This window comes from Cyprinodon variegatus, unplaced genomic scaffold, assembly GCF_000732505.1.
Source record: "Cyprinodon variegatus isolate N-32 unplaced genomic scaffold, C_variegatus-1.0 Scaffold208, whole genome shotgun sequence".
Lineage (NCBI taxonomy): Eukaryota > Metazoa > Chordata > Actinopteri > Cyprinodontiformes > Cyprinodontidae > Cyprinodon > Cyprinodon variegatus.
In genome coordinates this window covers 615,739-636,119 of record NW_015150661.1, presented here as the reverse complement: position 1 = coordinate 636,119, position 20,381 = coordinate 615,739, and the positions used below count along the sequence as shown (strand labels likewise).

General features: G+C 38.0%; 1 protein-coding gene across 2 annotated transcripts; it reads left to right on the top strand.

Annotated features, from left to right (window-relative positions):
* Positions 1 to 772: 772 nt before the first annotated feature.
* Positions 773 to 19,656, top strand: LOC107088169 (synapsin-2-like). 2 transcript variants are annotated; one of them, XM_015380178.1, is made up of 11 exons: positions 773 to 1,416; positions 11,244 to 11,301; positions 11,405 to 11,496; positions 11,640 to 11,796; positions 11,902 to 11,991; positions 12,106 to 12,168; positions 12,405 to 12,547; positions 12,627 to 12,701; positions 15,218 to 15,320; positions 16,827 to 16,973; positions 17,080 to 19,656. In XM_015380178.1, exons 1-11 carry the CDS (start codon positions 1,076 to 1,078, stop codon positions 17,212 to 17,214), a joined length of 1,404 nt encoding a protein of 467 aa, XP_015235664.1. In that variant the 5' UTR covers positions 773 to 1,075; the 3' UTR covers positions 17,215 to 19,656. The 2 variants fall into 2 exon arrangements, with proteins under 2 accessions (XP_015235664.1, XP_015235663.1); XM_015380177.1 differs by lacking the exon at positions 773 to 1,416 and adding an exon at positions 3,379 to 4,011.
* The last annotated feature ends 725 nt before the right edge of the window (positions 19,657 to 20,381 follow it).

The window sequence follows — 20,381 nt, the reverse complement described above, 5'->3', positions numbered from 1 at the left end:
ACAAAGGAGAAAAAAAAAACATCAGATAGATTAGATTTAGAGACTTAGATTGTATTAGTTATTTTGTTTACACCATTGTAAAACAAAAAGAAATTTCGTTTGGAATAGCTCTCTGGACAATTTCATCTTTTTTTAAAAGTGCAGCCTTGAAAAATACATATACATAATATATATAAAAAAAATGTCAGGTAGAAATATTATTGTGTCCCCTTTTTTGGTTAATTTGGATTCTTAAAATATAAGGGGTTAGAAAAGTATCCATAATTTGAATATTCATCCTGCAACTGCTCGTTAATGTTCTTGTCAGAGATGAACCGTGTTGGCTCTAGATTTGTGTTGCTCCACATGCTCAAAATTGATTGGACACCTTGCAAAGCCTTTTTTAGACATCAAACCCTGTATTTTCACCTTCTTTGTTTTTCTTTTGCTGTGATGCTTTCATATTTATTTATAAAAACAGATGATTTTCAGGTCAAGCTATAGGGTTTGATAAAGCAAACAGGAGTGTTTACTGGATGCGTTTGTCTCGAGGGACCTCTGCAGCTGACGTTTCCTTCCTTTCATTGCTGCCCACTGGTCCAAACAGCCATTTTAGAATCCATGGCTGATAGAAATGCTCTTTATAGAAAGTGGGCAGAGAATCCCATCAAAGTAGGGCGTTAGGTGTTCAGCCTTTGTGATGTATTACATGGTCCCTACCACATCCACTGGAAACCCCTCTTTTTTGTACGGTGGTTCAGAAAAGGATGATGCATGTAAAGCAATAGAAAATGGGGGAGGGGTAGGGAAACCAGGCATGCCACTGAGAGAGAGAGAGGAGAGGACGATGGGAGGAAGGCACAGTCGAGCATCATGTGCTATGCTTGAGAAAAGCACAGGGAGAGGGGATTGGCTGCTGGAAGCTGTAGCGTCACTGAGGGAAAGCTTGGAGGATGCTCTGCAAAGCTGGGAGGTACTACATTCGTTAAGAGTTTGTACGGAGACCCCAGCCTCCATTAGCTACACTCCCACAACCCCGGAGAACCCTACAGGACGATTTTTCCACACCTAAGCTCTTGTTTACTTCTCTCCAGCCATGAATTACCTGCGCCGACGTCTCTCAGACAGCACCTTCATCTCCAACCTGCCCAATGGCTACATGACAGATCTTCAGAGGCCTGACCCAGCTCAGCCTCCTCCACCTGCTTCCTCCACCCCCGCCAAGTCTCCAACAAGCGGGCCAACACCTCCAGCTGCTTCCCCTGCTCCAGAGAGGAAACCTCAGCTTTCTCAGTCGACCGGTGCTGGCTTCTTCAGCTCCATCACCAATGTTGTAAAGCAGACAGCTGCCTCAGCAGGGCTCATGGAGCAGACCCAAGTCACGACATCCAAGAAGTTTAAGATTCTCCTTGTGATTGATGAACCCCAGCAGGAGTGGTATGGGAATACATCACTCAATCCTAATTAGTTTGCTGTTTACCTTTTCTTTCTTTTTTTTTTTTTTTTTTTTTACAAATTGTTTTCACTTCATCCTTAGTTTCAGTTTTCCTCTAATGACTCTCTTGGGTTTTGTACAGTTAGATAGAGATTTGAAATTACTGATAGCATATCTATCAAATGCATTGCTAAATAAATGTTTATTATTATTAATCCCCCTTTTGTCTTCATCCAAAATTCATCAGGAGTAGTGAACAATTAGGGAACTAGAGTATTCTGGTTTGGAGGGATGGTTCTGTTGAGATGACATAACATCAACATAGATGTTTCCTGTTTCCTTCTTTCATCTTCTTTGTACATTTTTGCTGCATTTTCTCTTTCTGTACATTATTTTATTATGCTAAACGTGGCTCCTTGATACAACTGTTCCTATCATTACTTTGTAACACGATGTACTGCATTCGTAGAAAACTGCTGTGCTACAGGTTGTGCTGGACCTCTGGTGCCATTCGAAGCACTGCAGTGCTTTTCTTCAGTCACAGAGGTTTTCCCCCACTGCTCACTGGTTGCATATCACATGACATGCATAACACGGACATAGGAAAAGGTGAATGTAAGGCACTGCATTGGGAACCATCAGTTTAAAATACTGCAAAGCAGAAAATAATGGTTGTATCATCATTGAATCCGTTTCATTTCCCACTCTAGGAAATGACCCTCATTTCATTAGAAAGAAGAGCATGGAATTAAAAATTAAGCATTTTAACCTGATGGTGCCTGGTATCCAGGGTGATCTTGCTGGACAGGATAAATAAACATTTTTGTCTGCATGCTGCACTTAGAATCAGTAAAGTGAGTGCATTTCTTCTTGTAGAAGCCTATCCAGCAGCAATCCACTTTAACTGAAACATTTTATGATGAACACTTATTTGTATAGGGTTAGAGTGGATTTAACGGATAGATCATTTTCATGCAAAAGCCTTTGGTTTATTGCATGAAGCTTTTATTTTTGTTTGTTTGTGTTTTTATTTGGATAGAAAGCAGAATACTTAGTCAACTGCAACCAAGGCATTAAGTCTGAAAATTTTCATCTTGCATCATTGAATAATGTAATGTGTAAATGTAAATCCCTTTATTTCCCACAATGGGGAAATTCATTCTCTACATTTTGACNTATATATATATATATATAAACAGTAATATAAACATATGACTGTAAATTTACAGTTCTAAAAAGGGGATAGGTAGGTAGGCGTCTAGATGCATGTTCCAGTTTTTATGAAAGTCAACCAGTTCCTCTGGCTATCTATACCTGTGAGACTGATGATCAGCATTTAAATATGAAAAACAGTATAAAAAAATGTCAGGTAGAAATATTATTGTGTCCCCTTTTTTGGTTAATTTGGATTCTTAAAATATAAGGGGATAGAAAAGTATCCATAATTTGAATATTCATCCTGCAACTGCTCGTGAATGTTCTTGTCAGAGATGAACCGTGTTGCCTCTAGATTTGTGTTGCTCCACATGCTCAAAATTGATTGGACACCTTGCAAAGCCTTTTTTAGACATCAAACCCTGTATTTTCACCTTCTTTGTTTTTCTTTTGCTGTGATGCTTTCATATTTATTTATAAAAACAGATGATTTTCAGGTCAAGCTATAGGGTTTGATAAAGCAAACAGGAGTGTTTACTGGATGCGTTTGTCTCGAGGGACCTCTGCAGCTGACGTTTCCTTCCTTTCATTGCTGCCCACTGGTCCAAACAGCCATTTTAGAATCCATGGCTGATAGAAATGCTCTTTATAGAAAGTGGGCAGAGAATCCCATCAAAGTAGGGCGTTAGGTGTTCAGCCTTTGTGATGTATTACATGGTCCCTACCACATCCACTGGAAACCCCTCTTTTTTGTACGGTGGTTCAGAAAAGGATGATGCATGTAAAGCAATAGAAAATGGGGGAGGGGTAGGGAAACCAGGCATGCCACTGAGAGAGAGAGAGGAGAGGACGATGGGAGGAAGGCACAGTCGAGCATCATGTGCTATGCTTGAGAAAAGCACAGGGAGAGGGGATTGGCTGCTGGAAGCTGTAGCGTCACTGAGGGAAAGCTTGGAGGATGCTCTGCAAAGCTGGGAGGTACTACATTCGTTAAGAGTTTGTACGGAGACCCCAGCCTCCATTAGCTACACTCCCACAACCCCGGAGAACCCTACAGGACGATTTTTCCACACCTAAGCTCTTGTTTACTTCTCTCCAGCCATGAATTACCTGCGCCGACGTCTCTCAGACAGCACCTTCATCTCCAACCTGCCCAATGGCTACATGACAGATCTTCAGAGGCCTGACCCAGCTCAGCCTCCTCCACCTGCTTCCTCCACCCCCGCCAAGTCTCCAACAAGCGGGCCAACACCTCCAGCTGCTTCCCCTGCTCCAGAGAGGAAACCTCAGCTTTCTCAGTCGACCGGTGCTGGCTTCTTCAGCTCCATCACCAATGTTGTAAAGCAGACAGCTGCCTCAGCAGGGCTCATGGAGCAGACCCAAGTCACGACATCCAAGAAGTTTAAGATTCTCCTTGTGATTGATGAACCCCAGCAGGAGTGGTATGGGAATACATCACTCAATCCTAATTAGTTTGCTGTTTACCTTTTCTTTCTTTTTTTTTTTTTTTTTTTTTACAAATTGTTTTCACTTCATCCTTAGTTTCAGTTTTCCTCTAATGACTCTCTTGGGTTTTGTACAGTTAGATAGAGATTTGAAATTACTGATAGCATATCTATCAAATGCATTGCTAAATAAATGTTTATTATTATTAATCCCCCTTTTGTCTTCATCCAAAATTCATCAGGAGTAGTGAAGAATTAGGGAACTAGAGTATTCTGGTTTGGAGGGATGGTTCTGTTGAGATGACATAACATCAACATAGATGTTTCCTGTTTCCTTCTTTCATCTTCTTTGTACATTTTTGCTGCATTTTCTCTTTCTGTACATTATTTTATTATGCTAAACGTGGCTCCTTGATACAACTGTTCCTATCATTACTTTGTAACACGATGTACTGCATTCGTAGAAAACTGCTGTGCTACAGGTTGTGCTGGACCTCTGGTGCCATTCGAAGCACTGCAGTGCTTTTCTTCAGTCACAGAGGTTTTCCCCCACTGCTCACTGGTTGCATATCACATGACATGCATAACACGGACATAGGAAAAGGTGAATGTAAGGCACTGCATTGGGAACCATCAGTTTAAAATACTGCAAAGCAGAAAATAATGGTTGTATCATCATTGAATCCGTTTCATTTCCCACTCTAGGAAATGACCCTCATTTCATTAGAAAGAAGAGCATGGAATTAAAAATTAAGCATTTTAACCTGATGGTGCCTGGTATCCAGGGTGATCTTGCTGGACAGGATAAATAAACATTTTTGTCTGCATACTGCACTTAGAATCAGTAAAGTGAGTGCATTTCTTCTTGTAGAAGCCTATCCAGCAGCAATCCACTTTAACTGAAACATTTTATGATGAACACTTATTTGTATAGGGTTAGAGTGGATTTAACGGATAGATCATTTTCATGCAAAAGCCTTTGGTTTATTGCATGAAGCTTTTATTTTTGTTTGTTTGTGTTTTTATTTGGATAGAAAGCAGAATACTTAGTCAACTGCAACCAAGGCATTAAGTCTGAAAATTTTCATCTTGCATCATTGAATAATGTAATGTGTAAATGTAAATCCCTTTATTTCCCACAATGGGGAAATTCATTCTCTACATTTTGACACATTCCCTTGTGGAGCAGTGGGCTGCCATTGTGTGGCGCCCGGGGAGTAGTGTGGGGTTAAGGGTGTTGCTCAGGAACCAAGAGTGGAGGGTGTGGGGATCAAATTGGGTACTTTTAAAGAGCACAAGCGCTCTGCTCTTAACCACTAGGCCAATACTCCCAGAGTTAAGTAATCATATTACAGGAAAAAAAGCATTGTAAGCATTTAGAGGGGGTAAAGATGCATGTATCCATCTCCTGCAGAAGCTAGTCAAAGTAAGAGAGAAAATCCTATGTAATCCAGTTTTGTTAGGACAGTTTGAATATTGTCCCACAGTGGTAAATTCAGAAATTACGTCCTATTTGTGTCAGAGGTATGATGAGAATCAGAACAGTGGCCTAAGATGAAAGAAATACAACGGTAACTGAAAGCTAACATATGTGGACTCTATTTTCAAATATGCATGTCGAAACTTATTTCAAATGGCCCACAGAACTATAAAGCCACACCGGATGTCACTCATGCCAGCTAAGAGCAAGACATTGAGGTCACAATTCACAGCAGCTCCCCAAAATTAGGTCGTAACAGAATGGAAATAGGTGTTGTGTTTCTGTTGATCTTAACATCAGCTGCAAAATTCAGATTGTCATGTTAAAATTTGGTATAAAAGAACTTACGGTAAAAAAAAAACATTCTGCCTTCTATAAATGGTCTAGATTGGTGGCAGTTATACAGCATTCCTGGTTTGCTTTGTTGGCCAATTTTATTCCCCTTGTTTCGTTTAACCCCTGACCCTGACTGTTTTTGACCAGATTGCTTGAATGAGCTTCTTCTGCAGGATATTGAAATTCCTGCTGGGTAATGGTAATACTTGTGCTTTGGAAATCACCCCAAGATACAGGAAACATGATTTTATAACAGATCAAACTCTTATCAACAGGGTGGATGTGAGCCATTTGTGTTCATGTGGTCTTTTTTTTTTTTTAAAAAAAAAAGGGAAGCTATTTGTGTAGGAGGAAGGATTTAATCAGACATAATTTCAAGCAGAAAAGCTGCTTGATTTTTGTGCATCCTCAGTCTTGTGGTTAGTATTCATCCAGATCTGATCTGGTTAACTGTATACTCTGTGTGCAGTTTGTAGTGCAGACATTTTGTCTCTCTTTACTGTACTGCACCATGTGTTTGGTGCGTATAGCTCATTATCACCATGCTTTTTGTGGATAAAATGCACACATGCGGCACTTAAAATAATGAATTTAAAGGGCTTCCTCTGTCTAAGAGCTGCATCTATTTTTAATGACATCTCAGTAGCACTATGCAGAAGGTGTTTGACTGTGTTTGGCTTCTTTGGGTAGTTTTCGGAGGACCTTTCTGCCAGTGTTTCCGATTCACAGTAACAGGAAAAAAATTGTTTTTTTATCTAGAGATGTGATAATATATTGAAATTTTACACTCTAAGTACTAAAGATACAGTAAAACAACAACAAAATAATAATAAACCAAAAAGTAAAAAGGGGAAAAGAGTTTCACCAGAAGATCCCTGATGCTGTTCATGTTTTCACCACTCTCATTGGCAGGACTGAAAGTATATTAAATATGTTGGCAGCTGCTGGGAAGCCTTTGGAGGACGAAAACTGCTCTTTATTTCCTTTAGGTTTTGGCAGGAATCTAATGTTCTCTGTGATGTTGCACATCCTGGGACTAGAACTTAATTTGTAGGCTTTAACTCACACTGAAACTAGGAGTGTGTTGATATCTCTGTCTGTGCTGCCAGTAATTTAAGCCGAAGGGTAGATCTCATACTTATTTCCTGAACAAGCCTCGATTATTAAGGAAATCATCAGTGAGGGATCATGTTTATCTCTTTTCTCGCTCACTGTATCTCAGAGAATTTGTGTAAACCATTAAACTATGTTAATGGCACCATTTAGTTCAAATTTCCACTAAACAGTAGATTAAAAGTTTGTATTAGTATTTTTGTCAAAACTACAAATATTGCAAATATTTAACCAACTGCAGAAAACAATATTTTTATACAGCAGTCGGAATTCAGAAAGGATTTTGATAAAACAATTAACTCTTGGGAAATATGAAAAAAGAAACAGGTGTGTATATTAATTTAATTTTTTTACATATTTTATGGCCTTTTGAATGTCTTGTATGAGGTAATCTTGACTGTTTTTTTATTCAGTTTTTATTTTTTCGATGTATGTACCTCCACCTAATTTGCTTCATATTTGTTTCCAATTTCTTTAAAAAATAACTTTGGCAAAAGTTTAAGATATCTGCGATCTTATGGATGGAAAATATTAGCCACCTATATGGATGTTACATTAAACTGTGAGTTTATTATGTAACCGGTTTTGCATACAGGAGGTTCAGAAAATGGGTTGTGTGCCATATTCAGAGAACAGACAGAAGCATCCTGTCATCCATCCAATGCTTTATGCTTTAGATGAGGCTACCACTCATCCAGACAGGTTCAAATAGTTCCAGGAATGCTGTTAAACAAATTACTCTTATTGCAAGAGAGGCAGACGAAACACTGTACTACATATCTGATTGATGGCTGTAATGAACTGTCTTGTTTTTTAGTAATATGTCAACATTTAAAATAGACAGATTGATAGATTCTTGAGTATTATTAAATGTTTGGATCTGTAAAATGTAGAGGTATAACTGAATAAAGGTGGAATGTCTTATGCTGGAAAGAGAGCCTTATGCAGACATTAAAAGCATCAGAGAGAGGATGCAGGCAGAATAATTAGACATTAAAATCCAGCAAGGTCTCTACTGCCTGCCTGGCTCTTGGGTGAATCATCCGAATGAAAAATTCTGTCGCAGTAACATGTGAAATATTTAATCAAGATGGCTGTTTTTCTAAATGCTTTGTGAAAGAAGGCGCTAAAGACTAGGTTATTGTTTCACTTTTTCATATTGTTGTATTATTTAAGGTTACTGTAAGCATGCTCAGTGTGGTTAAAATCCCTTCCTTTCAATAAATAAAAAAAATTCTTTTCTAGTACTAAACCAAAAGAGAGAGGAAGAAATTGCTTCAAAACTTCCTTTTCCCAATGTCGTCATTCAACATACTGAGATAACTACACACTTGAACAATTTTGGAAAGCCTAGGGAACTATGTCATGACTTTTTAAATTGTGAGATAGGTTAATTATGTTTGTATATTGATTTATAAGGCTAATTTAAAAACACACAAGTTGCACCAAATGACTGTACATCGAGGCAAAGCAAATAAAGGAAATTATACACAAAAAAAATCTCAGTTGAGCTAAATCGGAATCAGAGGATGTAATAAAAGCAGTGTTGCACCGATACCAGTATCTGGCGGGGCCCCGATCCAGCACTAAAATGGTGGTATTGGTATTGGCGAGTACCAACAAATAGGGCACCGATACCATTTTGAGAGCCAAAAGTTTATTCAACTATTGCCACCCATTCAAGGTAGGGAATATAAAATTCATAAAGGTAGGCAGCAGCTTGACAAAGCCATGATGGCAATTATTTTACATCCAAGTAGTATACAGTTCTTCATATATATACACACATACACACATCAATTTCAAACAGATGACACAGATATCGGTATAGTACCGGTATCGGCCAATACTGCACAGCCAGGTATCTGTATCGGGGTCTAAAAATGGCATTGGCGCAACACAAAATAAAAGTAAACAGTAAAAAGCACTGCCTCCTTTAGAGGGCATAGAAAATGTCAAGAAATTAGGAGATATATCATTATATATATTTATATATATATGGGGAGGGGGCTTTGGTACTGACAGTTTGTCATGGAAGCAAAGGAATCCAGGTGAGCACAGAGGAGAGCGGATCAGGTTGAACGGAGCAGTGACCTTTGCTCTGGGATGCCAACTGGGAAAAGCACCAAAGGCGTTTTTTTCAGGAGCTCGAACCTCAGGAACATTAGTGTTAAGAAAACAAAGTTCAGGAACCCAGGCGGGCTAGGAGTTACCACAGAGGTTAACACTCTGTCACTGGAGAGTTGGCAACAGGCAGTTTAAGTAGTCCACTGCTTGATGGGGAAGAGGTGAAGCCAATCAACCTGCCACTCAGAGGGAAATTGCTTGAGGAGGACCTCTGGAGGAGAAGCTCAAACCTGGTTAAATGAAGGAGGAAACTCCCAGACCCTAACACTGTGGCCCTCCATAAGCCCGGTTTGTCCTTAGTTACAATTGCAAAATGCCCGAGGGGTTCACAGTTGTCTGCTGAAATTATTACACATACGTTTAATCGTCATAGGAATGTCCAACTATTATCTTTTAAGAAAGCACATAGGTTCTGCATTTCAGATGTGAAAATGTTTCATTACTAAATGTGTGAATCTTTCCCAGAAGAAAAGCGAAAGAACTTATAATGTACACTGAAGCTGGTAAGAGATTGTTAGAATCTACAGGGTTAAATCCTGTTCTCACATAATCTGAAAGGCCACTTCACAGGAAAGAGGCAAATATTCCAAGACCAACACAAAAACATATCATTACATTTTGCAAATGAAGTCAGGAAAAATAATTAGATGTGTCTAAAGAAAATCTAATTCAAATTTTTATTTATGGCTATTTTAAGTAAATGTATGTAAAGTTCTGAATTTCAAGAAAAAACTCTAGAATATTTTGTCATTTAGCAAATAGAAAAATGTTGGTTATCATAGGGAGGCTAAAAGAGGTTTAGTGTAATTTTATTTCAGACAGTGTTATACATTGTTTATAGTTTAATCTGTGCAGGAACATTCATTAAGAACCTTCCTTTTTTAAAGCAGAAGTAACATTCACAGCCTAAATCAAAAACCTTTAAAACTAGAGGTATTTTCAGGAACCTGATAAACCTTGGTGCATATTAATGCATTCTCTGAAGGATGACTGAATGTACAATTATGTATGTTGTTAGTTGTCCTTTGCTCAGCAATAATAGGCTGAAAAAAAATCACCATATGCCACACCTCCTCACTCAGCCCTATGCTGGGAAAGATTACTGTTTATATTCCAAAATTGAAATCAGAGGCCTTTTTTTCTTTGTGCCAACTTCTTTCTGTTTGCTCATCAGCTTCCCATACGCAGGGTTTGCGATTCATATTTAAATAAATGTTTTCCTCCCCAAGATCTAATTGGGTTGTGAAAGAAATATTCAGCTGTGAGCCCTTGATAAATAATCAGTGAGAGCAGAGGATGTGACAGAGGAGCGATATAAACTAATGAGGTTAAGGAAGGAAAATATTTTAGTATGTTGACAAAAGTTGCTTAGGCAGTTATGCAGAAATATGTATGATTTCTTCTAGGCTGATGTGTCTCCATACATGGTCCAAAGTATACCTCTGTAGCAATGCAGTCGATGTTGTTAGTTTGAGGCCTGAGCGGTAGAAAGAGAAAACCAAAATGAAACCTTCTCCATGGCAACTCGAGAAAATAGAGGGGAGAGATTGTTTTCTGCGGAGCCCATTATTTGAGTATATGTTGGAGATTTTCTTTAGCCTAAACATGTTGTCGACTGCTCCCCCTGCCTATTAATTTGGTTTGCTGTGTAAATGTCATGCTGAGAGAGAGGAGAACATGAGTTATGAATTAGGAGAGAAGTGTTATTTTATATTTCCAATTCAGATTGATTGCTACTTGTTAGATTTTAACAATTTTGACAATTAACTTGTCCATTTTTATGTTGTTTAAAACACATTTCAGTGTAAATTTTATGTAGGAATTTTATGTAGACCAACATAAAGTAAATGAAGAGGTCTAAAGTTTATACAGTTAAGATTAGAAAACTAGCACAAGAAAGACGTCTGTGTTCAAATGAAATCTTGCACAAACTTGGATGTTAGACTGAAGTGAAAAAGTGTGAAAGTTTCTGCGTTTCAGCAGTTGGACAAACACAGAAGGAGGCATTTTTCTTCTTTGTTTTCATCACTCAGCAAATTGGCTTTTATTCAGCAATGAGTCACTTTTCTCCTTGTTGCAAAGTCAATACTATTTAGTAATATTTTCATAATGGATTTTTATTGGACACCTGTAATTATTTTAGTGAATTAGACATGTTTTTTTTTTCTGCCAGGGGGAAATTGTTCAAAGGAAAGAAGATACTTGAGGATTATGATATCAAAGTGGAACAGGTATGTTTAATGAAACCATTTGGATCCATTTCAGGTGCTTATGTGAAACAAAGAGGATTAATTTTCCTTACCTTGTATAACCTTCTGATTTTTCTGGGTTCAGGCTGAATTCAGTGAGATGAACGTGGTTGCCCATGCCAACGGTTCCTGCAGTGTGAATATGCAGGTCCTCAGAAATGGCACCAAGGTTGTCAGGTCAGACAAACAAATGATTTTAGTGTACAACTTAAACTCTCTGTTTTGACTGTTCTGCGTCCGCCCACAGGCTGACTCATCCACATTGCTCTCATCACTTGGCACAGCTTTGTTTACATGTCTGTTGTTTCTCCATTTTCCAGGTCCTTTAAACCAGACTTTGTCCTCATTCGTCAGCATGCCTTCAGTATGACCCAGAATGAAGATTTTCGCAACCTGGTGATTGGTCTGCAGTATGGGGGTGTCCCAAGCATGAACTCTCTGGAATCCATCTATAACCTCTGCGACAAGCCGTGGGCAGTAAGTGCCAGAACAATGTGGTGGGCAGAGGAACAATTTGTTCTGCATTCTGGGGTGAAGGAGTGCATTTTTAGATTTTCAAGTTTCTCTCATATGTGTGTTCAGTTTTCCCAGCTTATCAACACCTACAGGAAGTTGGGACCTGAGAAGTTCCCTCTCATTGAGCAGACCTTTTATCCCAACTACAAGGAAATGGTAAGCACCTCATTAGATTAAAAACAAACTTATTTTGTGGTAATAAGCTGTGGTGATTAATAATGAGATAACATTGCAATTCTAACTGAGTTACTGAATATCCTTGTCAATTAGGTGAGCATGCCTGCATTTCCAGTTGTTGTGAAGATTGGACATGCCCACTCCGGTATGGGAAAGGTACAGTGATGTTTCATTCCTTTTTTTAATCGCCCTTGTGAACACAGTGCTTTTAAAAACACATTCCTTTTTAACTACTTAAAAAATCCTGATAAATCCACAAACCCAAGTATATTTTATCTATCAGTTGTTGATACTTGTTAATAAAAAAAAGATAGATAAAATAATTTTTCAAGATTCTTTTAGACAAAATGTCTGAAAATTAAGATGAAAAAACATATATATAATTTCTACAGGTGAAGGTGGACAACCACAGTAAGTTCCAAGACATTGCCAGTGTTGTGGCTCTCACTCAGACCTACAGCACCACAGAGCCTCTCATTGATTCTAAGTATGACATCAGAATCCAGAAGATTGGTACCGACTACAAAGCTTACATGTAGGTATTATTAAATGTCTGTTACCCACCAGGCTGAACAGAGCTAATCTTTTTTATTTAAATGTTTTATACTTATCAGGAGAACATCTATATCTGGCAACTGGAAAACCAACACAGGCTCTGCTATGCTTGAGCAAGTTGCTATGACTGACAGGTAATCCTTTGTACCCTCATTGCTTTGTTTTTATTTGAAGGTGATATGTTATGCTTTTTTAGGTCTTCTAAAGTCAGCTAAAGATTTGGTACTACAGAGTACTAATTTGTTCTAAAATAATAATTTTCTGGCGTTTTTCTTCCCAACCTGGAAGAAATACATATAACCTCACTGTGCTGCCTCTCCCCCTGTGGGTACTGGGTTGCAGCATGGTATCATGTCACTTCAAGCAATAAGGTTCTTTGTTGAAAAGACTTCTTGCAGCCATACACACATTTTCATAGTTGCTGTCACTGTGCAGATTAGGTACTAAAAAAGCGACTTTAGTCTCAACGTAAATAAAAAAACACTCACATCACCACTCCCTGATCGGAGAAAGTGGCCATGTTGTTTACTGGACAGGCATGAAGTAAATGTATGTACTTCCTTTCAGAGGGGCGGGTAATCATTGTCCTACATAGGATTGTCATGGCCACTGGTTTTCCAGAACATGGAGGACCTGCTGCTACTTAGACATCCATGAATTAAGCAAATTATCACTTTGGGCATAATTTACTTAAATAAAAAGCTTTAGAACACGATTAAAAGCCATGATGCAGACCCTTTAAATCTAAGTTCTACCATTGCTAAATATTTAATTCAATTCACTTCATTCGTATAGCACCAATTCACAACATATGTCATCTGAAGACACCTTACTGAGACCAATCAACCAGATCATACAGTCAGATTGGTTCAACATTTTCTATCTAAGGAAAACCATCTGATTGCATCGACTCAGTGACTCGAAAGAAATCCCACACACCAAGAACACATTTACAGTGGAAATGAAAGCTCCCTTTTAACAGAAAGAAACCTCCAGCAGAACCAGGCTCGTTGTGAGCGGCCATCTGCTGAGGCCGACTGGGGTTCAAGGAGACAGAAGCAGACATACAGAAAGAAACAGGGATACAAAAGGCAGCTGTCATCCAGCTCCACAGGCAACCCATCCTGGAAACCCACAGCCAGGCAGGCAACCTACAAGCCAGAGTCAGAGGATGAAAGTGAGCACATACATTTAGTCACAGTAAGAGAAACAGAAATATACTGAAAAGAGGCTAAGCTCCAGCATCTATAAAATGAAGGTATTGATGGCAGTAGCACAGCTGATATTTCCCTCCAGGATGGTGTCACAGCCAAAGAGGAACAGACCTGATGAAGCTACTATATTGAGAAAAAGCAGAGAGAGCATAAAGGTAGAGATTGAAATAACAAATACTACAGAGTGGGAAAATTAGAGAAATAAGATATAATATTGCACTTTCCATAAGAGATATAGAATGAAGCAGAATGATGAAAAAGGGGTCCCCATGTTCTCTAGCGGTCTACGCCTATAGCAGCATAACTATAGAGATAGCTAAGGATAACCTGAGCCACTCTAACTATAAGCTTTATCAAAAAGGAAAGTTTTAAGCCTAGTCTTAAAAGTAGACAGGGTGTCTGCCTCACGGACCAAAACTGGTAGTTGGTTCCACAGGAGAGAAGCCTGATAGCTAACAGATCTGCCTCCCATTCTACTTTTAGAAATTCTAGGAACTGCTAGTAAACCTGCAGATTGAGAGGGAAGTGTTCTGTTAGAGACATAAGGGAAAATCATATCTCTGATATAAAATGGAGCTTGGACATTTAAGGCTTTATATGTGAGAAGGAGGATTTTAAATTCTATTCTGGATTTAACAGGAAGCCAATAAAAAGAAGCCAGGATAGGAGAGATATGATCTCTCTTTCTAATTTTCATCAGAACTCTGGCTGCAGCATTTTGGATCAGCTGAAGGCTTTTAACTGCAGTTTGTTGACTTACTTCCTGACAGTAAAGAATTTCAATAAACCAGCCTTGAAGTGACAAATGCACAGACTAGTTTCTCAGCATCACCCCTGAACAGTATAGTTCTAATTTTTGCAGTATTCAAGAGATGATTATTGCCATCCAAATGAACAGACTGACTAATCTGCTTCATGGTTCAAAGACAATAACTTCTGTTTTGTCTGCATTTAGAAGCAGACAGTTAAAAGTCATCCGGCAGAGTCACAGTCTGTTGTCTATGTAATGGGTTAGTTTAATTAGGATTTATAGACAGATATAGCAGAGCATCATCTGCATAACATCCATCCCTCTTCTCCCGCTTAGTCTTGTCAGGGTCGTGGTAGGGTCCAGCAGTCTAGTCCAGGGTACACCCTCACCCACTGCGCAGCCTCATCAGCATAACAGTGGACATTAATCTTGTGTTATCTTGTGTTAATAATCCTACCAATTGGGAGCCTATATATAGTAAGGAGAATTGCTTAAAAGATTTAAACCAGCCTAGTACATTTCCCTTAATTCCTACAAAATGTTCAAGCATTTCTAAAAGAAGATATCAATAATTAATATTATTTTTTTCTGTTCATCAAATATTCTTTTCTGCTGAATGATTGATATTAAGACCACATTTTGTAATATTTCTCATACTATGCGTCATATTTTAATTGTTTTCCAGGTATAAGCTGTGGGTGGACACCTGCTCTGAGATTTTTGGAGGTCTGGACATTTGCGCAGTTAAAGCTATTCATGGAAAAGATGGCAAAGATTACATTACAGAGGTAAGAATCTGACATTTCTAAATTGATATTATTTAGGAGGATATTTACGGATTAGTTTGCACTATTTCAGTTCCATTAAAAAACTTGCATCCAAATATTGTGGACATGAATGTAATATTTCTCTTAATTGGTCTTTCCAGCTAATATTACATAACATCATCATGAAACAAACGTGTCATACATTTTAAAACAACAATTGCGCATACATGTCTTCATTTTAGTGATTTATGTTTTGTTTTGTTGCTGTGTATCAAGCAGCAACAAAGCATTAGCCATGTGCTTTTATAACCAGCACAAAATCATGTAGCTTTATTGGAGCTGGATATTTAACCATTATTGGTAGAATTCTTCATAGGTTGATTAACTTGGATCATTTGATGACACAGGTATTTTTTGTTAGGATACTCGACAAATTGTTAATAGTGTGGAGGTCAGAGTTTAGGGAACATTTTAGAGGCTCAATATTAGTATTTATCCCTCTTTGGCTTTTATTTTTTTTTGCATAAATTTCCTCTGCAACTCCTTATTATTTCTTGCATCTGCTTTATGCAATACACAAGTATTTTTGATGAGAACACAGCCCCAGAGCATAATGCTGCCATTACGCTGCCTTAAAGTTAGTACTGTGCTCTTCTGTTTTAACGCCCCAACTTTACATTTCTAAGTATTCTTCTTGTAGTGAATAGATCTACTTTTTTTCTCTAATCATAAATTTAAAGGCTTCTTCAGAGGGCCTTAATCTTTCCTGTCTGGACAGCTGAAAAGCTGAGAGAAGTCTTCTGGTTTTGATCCAACAACCTTTTTGTACCCTCTAAAGCTCGCCTCAATGTCGACAGTGGCACAGGGTTTATAGCATTTTTTTTAGTTCAATGTAGGTTTGTGTCTCAATGTTTCCTTTGATGTGCCTGAATGTTCAAACCAAGATCTTTGACCTGATGTAATTATGACTCGAAATCCCAGCCTATTCTATCGATATTTTGTAGCATGTGCTTAAAACCCTGGCATGTGGTGGGAATTTTTACAGTTTGAAACTCTAAAAAAATCCAGTAAAATGTTTTATGAAAGCCTGTAAAGGGTAACAAAATTGGTTTGAGTTTAAGGATTCTTAACTAATATCAATTTGTGTATTATATTTAAGCCTGTAAAGTGAAATAGGACCCTGTGTAGAATTCAAAAACTACAAAATAAATTATATGTGTTCACCCACCTCCTGTTTTTCAAGCCTCTAAAGTTTTATGCAGTACATCTAAATGTTTCCTTGCAAACAACCTGTATTGCATTTGCACCATTGTATACTGTATGTACATATACTGCTGACCAGAACAATATGCAGGCCAAGACCCTCTTCTAAAAAATATTGTCTAATCAAATTTTTCCTTAAGAGAATAAAAATGTATTTAAGTTATTGCCTTATAATAAAGTAAATTATTCTGATCTTTAGTAGAATGTAAATATATATTAGTGCAGTATGGTTCCTCTGCTGTAACCATCTTCAATGTTGCACAGGTGGTTGGTTCTTCTATGCCACTAGTTGGAGAGCACCAGGCTGAAGACCGGCAGCTTATTGCTGATTTGGTCTTAGCAAAAATGACCCAATTAGCTGAGAGAGAAGCTAATGCTCCCCAGAGACCCACAACCATACAACCATCCCAGGTAAGAAAGCACACTTAAATGCACTAAAAACATGTCCTTCTTGTTTGTTTAATTAAATTAAACTGCTCTTTTGTGTCTAATGTGTGTATTTTTATTCGGGATATAGGGAACTGGCCAGAAAGGTGAGATTACTGGTGAGATCACTAAGAACGGTGCTGGCCGTCCACCTCAAGGTTGCCTGCAGTACATTCTTGACTGTAACGGTGTTGCAGTGGCTCCAAAACCAGTCCAGGCCAACTGAGAGCCACAGAGAGAAATGTCCTCTTAGAGTTTGGATGGCAGGATGCCCATTAGCTGCGCTGACGTTTTGGTGAATGCTGACAGCCACAATCAGATCTGGTTGTTGTGATCTCGGTACAGCTTGGAGCTGACCCGGACTGTGTTTTTTCTTAACTCTATGCAGTGTCAACATGTACTGTCTACCTGTTCACCTGTTGGTTTGTGTGCTTGTATAGGTCACTTGTGTTTCAGCAGCTGTGTGTTTTTTCTTTCTTTCCATTGGGGCTGTTGTTGATAATATAAGAGGAAATTTGTGCCTACACTGAGTTCAGTGCTGCTCTGTGCTAACTTTCTAACCCAGCTATGAAGCTTTCATTTCTTCCTAACTCTGTGTCTTAACTTGATTTACCATAAGTTGGTGTGTACCTTTAGATATTATTCAAACTGTAGGTAACCATGCAGTTTGAACTTGTATATCTCAGTATGTGTAAGATAAATGTGTGTGTATGGTTGTAGTGGTGAATATTTTTGTATTTATACGGATAGATATTTATTTTTGTTTGTTTGCATGACTGAAAGAAAGATTGGTAAAACCTTTAAACGTCTGATGATGTGCGATGTTTATCTAACATGGCTGTTACATCGCTGTGTATAACTAAGCTGTGTTTCTTGTGATTCTATATTGTGAATGTGTAATAACAGATTCATACTAAGAGTATCATGCAGTACTTTTATCTTAATTAAGCATTATTTCATTCTAGAATACTGTCCCTATTATATTACTTATAGTAGAATCTAAAAATATGCCCATATCATAAAAACTAAAAGTTTATAGAAGATTTTATCTTGTAGAAAGTCGTACAGATTCTAAACACAGAACTAAGCTATAATTGAAGAGTTTTAAACCAAAGAGAATATTTAGTGTTAGTCTTCGCATTCCAGAAACCCAAAATGTAAATAAAAATACTGGGACTGTTAATCCTGCACATGGGTGGGGCAGATTAATGGATGACCAGTGGTACTGGATAACAATTACCTTTTCTAATTGTTTGGTTCACATTTGATTCTGTATCAAAGCACTTTTTTTCAGTTGTTCTGAGGCAAAAAATATTTCTAAAATCAAAATGTTTTATGTGTGGATACTGCCTAAAATTGTTAAATATGAAGTCCTGGTGGTACAATTTACATATAAGCTTTTAGGAAGTGTTTTTTAAACTGCACTAGAGTCCTTATTCTGAGGTTTAGTGTCTTATATAGTTCTGCTGTGCTCAGATTACTGCCATTGCTGGGAGTTTATGGAAAGTGCAATATTATATCTTATTTCTCTGGATTCCGTGATATTCTTACAGATGCATCTCAGTTTATTAGATTATAATCAGAAATTGCATTTATTTCTTTAATTCAATTCAAAGAGGGAAACTTGTATCGATTCATAGTTAATACATAATTATCCTGCTTTACACATATGAAAAACTAACATTTATTTACGTGTTCTTTTGTTTTGTTTTTGTATTTTTGCCATTTTGGTGCAGAAACATGGCAGAGAGAGATTACTTAACTGTGATAAGTCACAAAAGCTCATTACTAAAGAAGTTGTCTGTATCCCAATATGTTAACAGAGGCTTTAATGGAAAACATTTAATAGAAAAATAAAGATGCATAAGCAACACCGATAATGGCAGCCTTCAGAGTTTATTGTAAAGCAAGGTCTTTTTAAGAGATCTGGGGACATGCATGAGGTGCAGCTAGAGTGCTTCAGGAGCAACTACACACAGATTGATCAAAAGTCAGATGTTCCTGGTCTAAAAGAATAATTACTACAGTATTGAATTGAATTAAAGAAATAAATCAAAATATTGATAATAATTTAGACTGTTCAGATGCAAATGTATGATTAAAATCAGATCTTCCATTAGAATTATTTCAAAAAGCGATAATCAGGATCACATTGAATTACTTTTTAACAAGCAGCTTTTATTTCTGGCGTCTTGTTCACACGTTGTTGTCCGGTGGTTTATTTACAAAGGCCATCTAGCTTATCTAATATCCTAAATGGTCAAAGGCAACCAAACTGTAAAAAAGAATCCATTCAGCAAGATCTGTGTGCCGTTCTTTTATTTCAAACTGTAATAAGTGCAATTGTTTATCTGTGAGTGTATCCTTGTAAAAAGCCATGCCTGAGGCTTTATGGATGTGTTGTTCTGTTTATTAGGAAATATGCCATGACATTGATGAGCGAAGAGACACAAGTCATTGACGGCTATGTTGTTTGCCCTAAGGCTACTGAATATAGCTGAACTTTGTCATTTGGCCGTCGCGTTGAGGTGATACTCCTGGCTGCAGACTGTACCTAAAACTGAAGAACTATTAGAAGCAGTGCTGAGCTGTAAAAATCAAGGTCTGGTTAAAATTTAAAAAAAGTAAAACAATAAGGTGTTAACTATTTATGTCACTGGCAATAAAGCTTCCTTTGCAATACATGTCTTGTTTGTGTCTTTGTATATCAGTGTTCCAAAAAAGTTTAAAAAAAAATCAAACCACTGGACTTCGCCTCCCATCCAGGAAGCTTTTCAATTCAAAATGTCAGAATTAGGGTTGAGTTGCAAGCTTTATAGAGTAGCCCAACAAAGCCTTTTTTTGGCTTAGGAAACATGCAAACTGAACCGGAAGAACAGATCCGCCCTAGGAATGGGGATTCGTTGAGGTCTTTGCTAGCCTGCAATACGCGATACTGGTCTATGCCTCTGAAAAGGGAGTCTTTAGGGTAATTGTTGGCCTGGATGACCAGGAGAGATGTCTTGGTCCCCTGCACACCGATGAGGATTATGATAGTGGGAAGGAATCCACTCTATCACTGTGTTCTAGGTTTTTGATAGTGGAAATCTGAGTCCACCCCCTCAGTTTAAAGGTATAGCGGAGGACTTTCACAAATTTTTGAAAAGACCCACCCTCTCCACTGCAAAAAAAAAAAAAAAAGCACATGCACACTCCCTAACCCACTCCCGAGGGGGAATGTATATTAAATGCATGCAAGAGCATGAACGAGCCCATTTCTCCTTGAGCACACTCTGTTTAAAAGTTGCTGTTTTCATTCACTGGTAAGCTAAAATGGGGACGAGCATGTAGGACGACCTTACATAAACATATCACCAGAATGATTGACAATTAGGAGGACCACTTATTTTGATG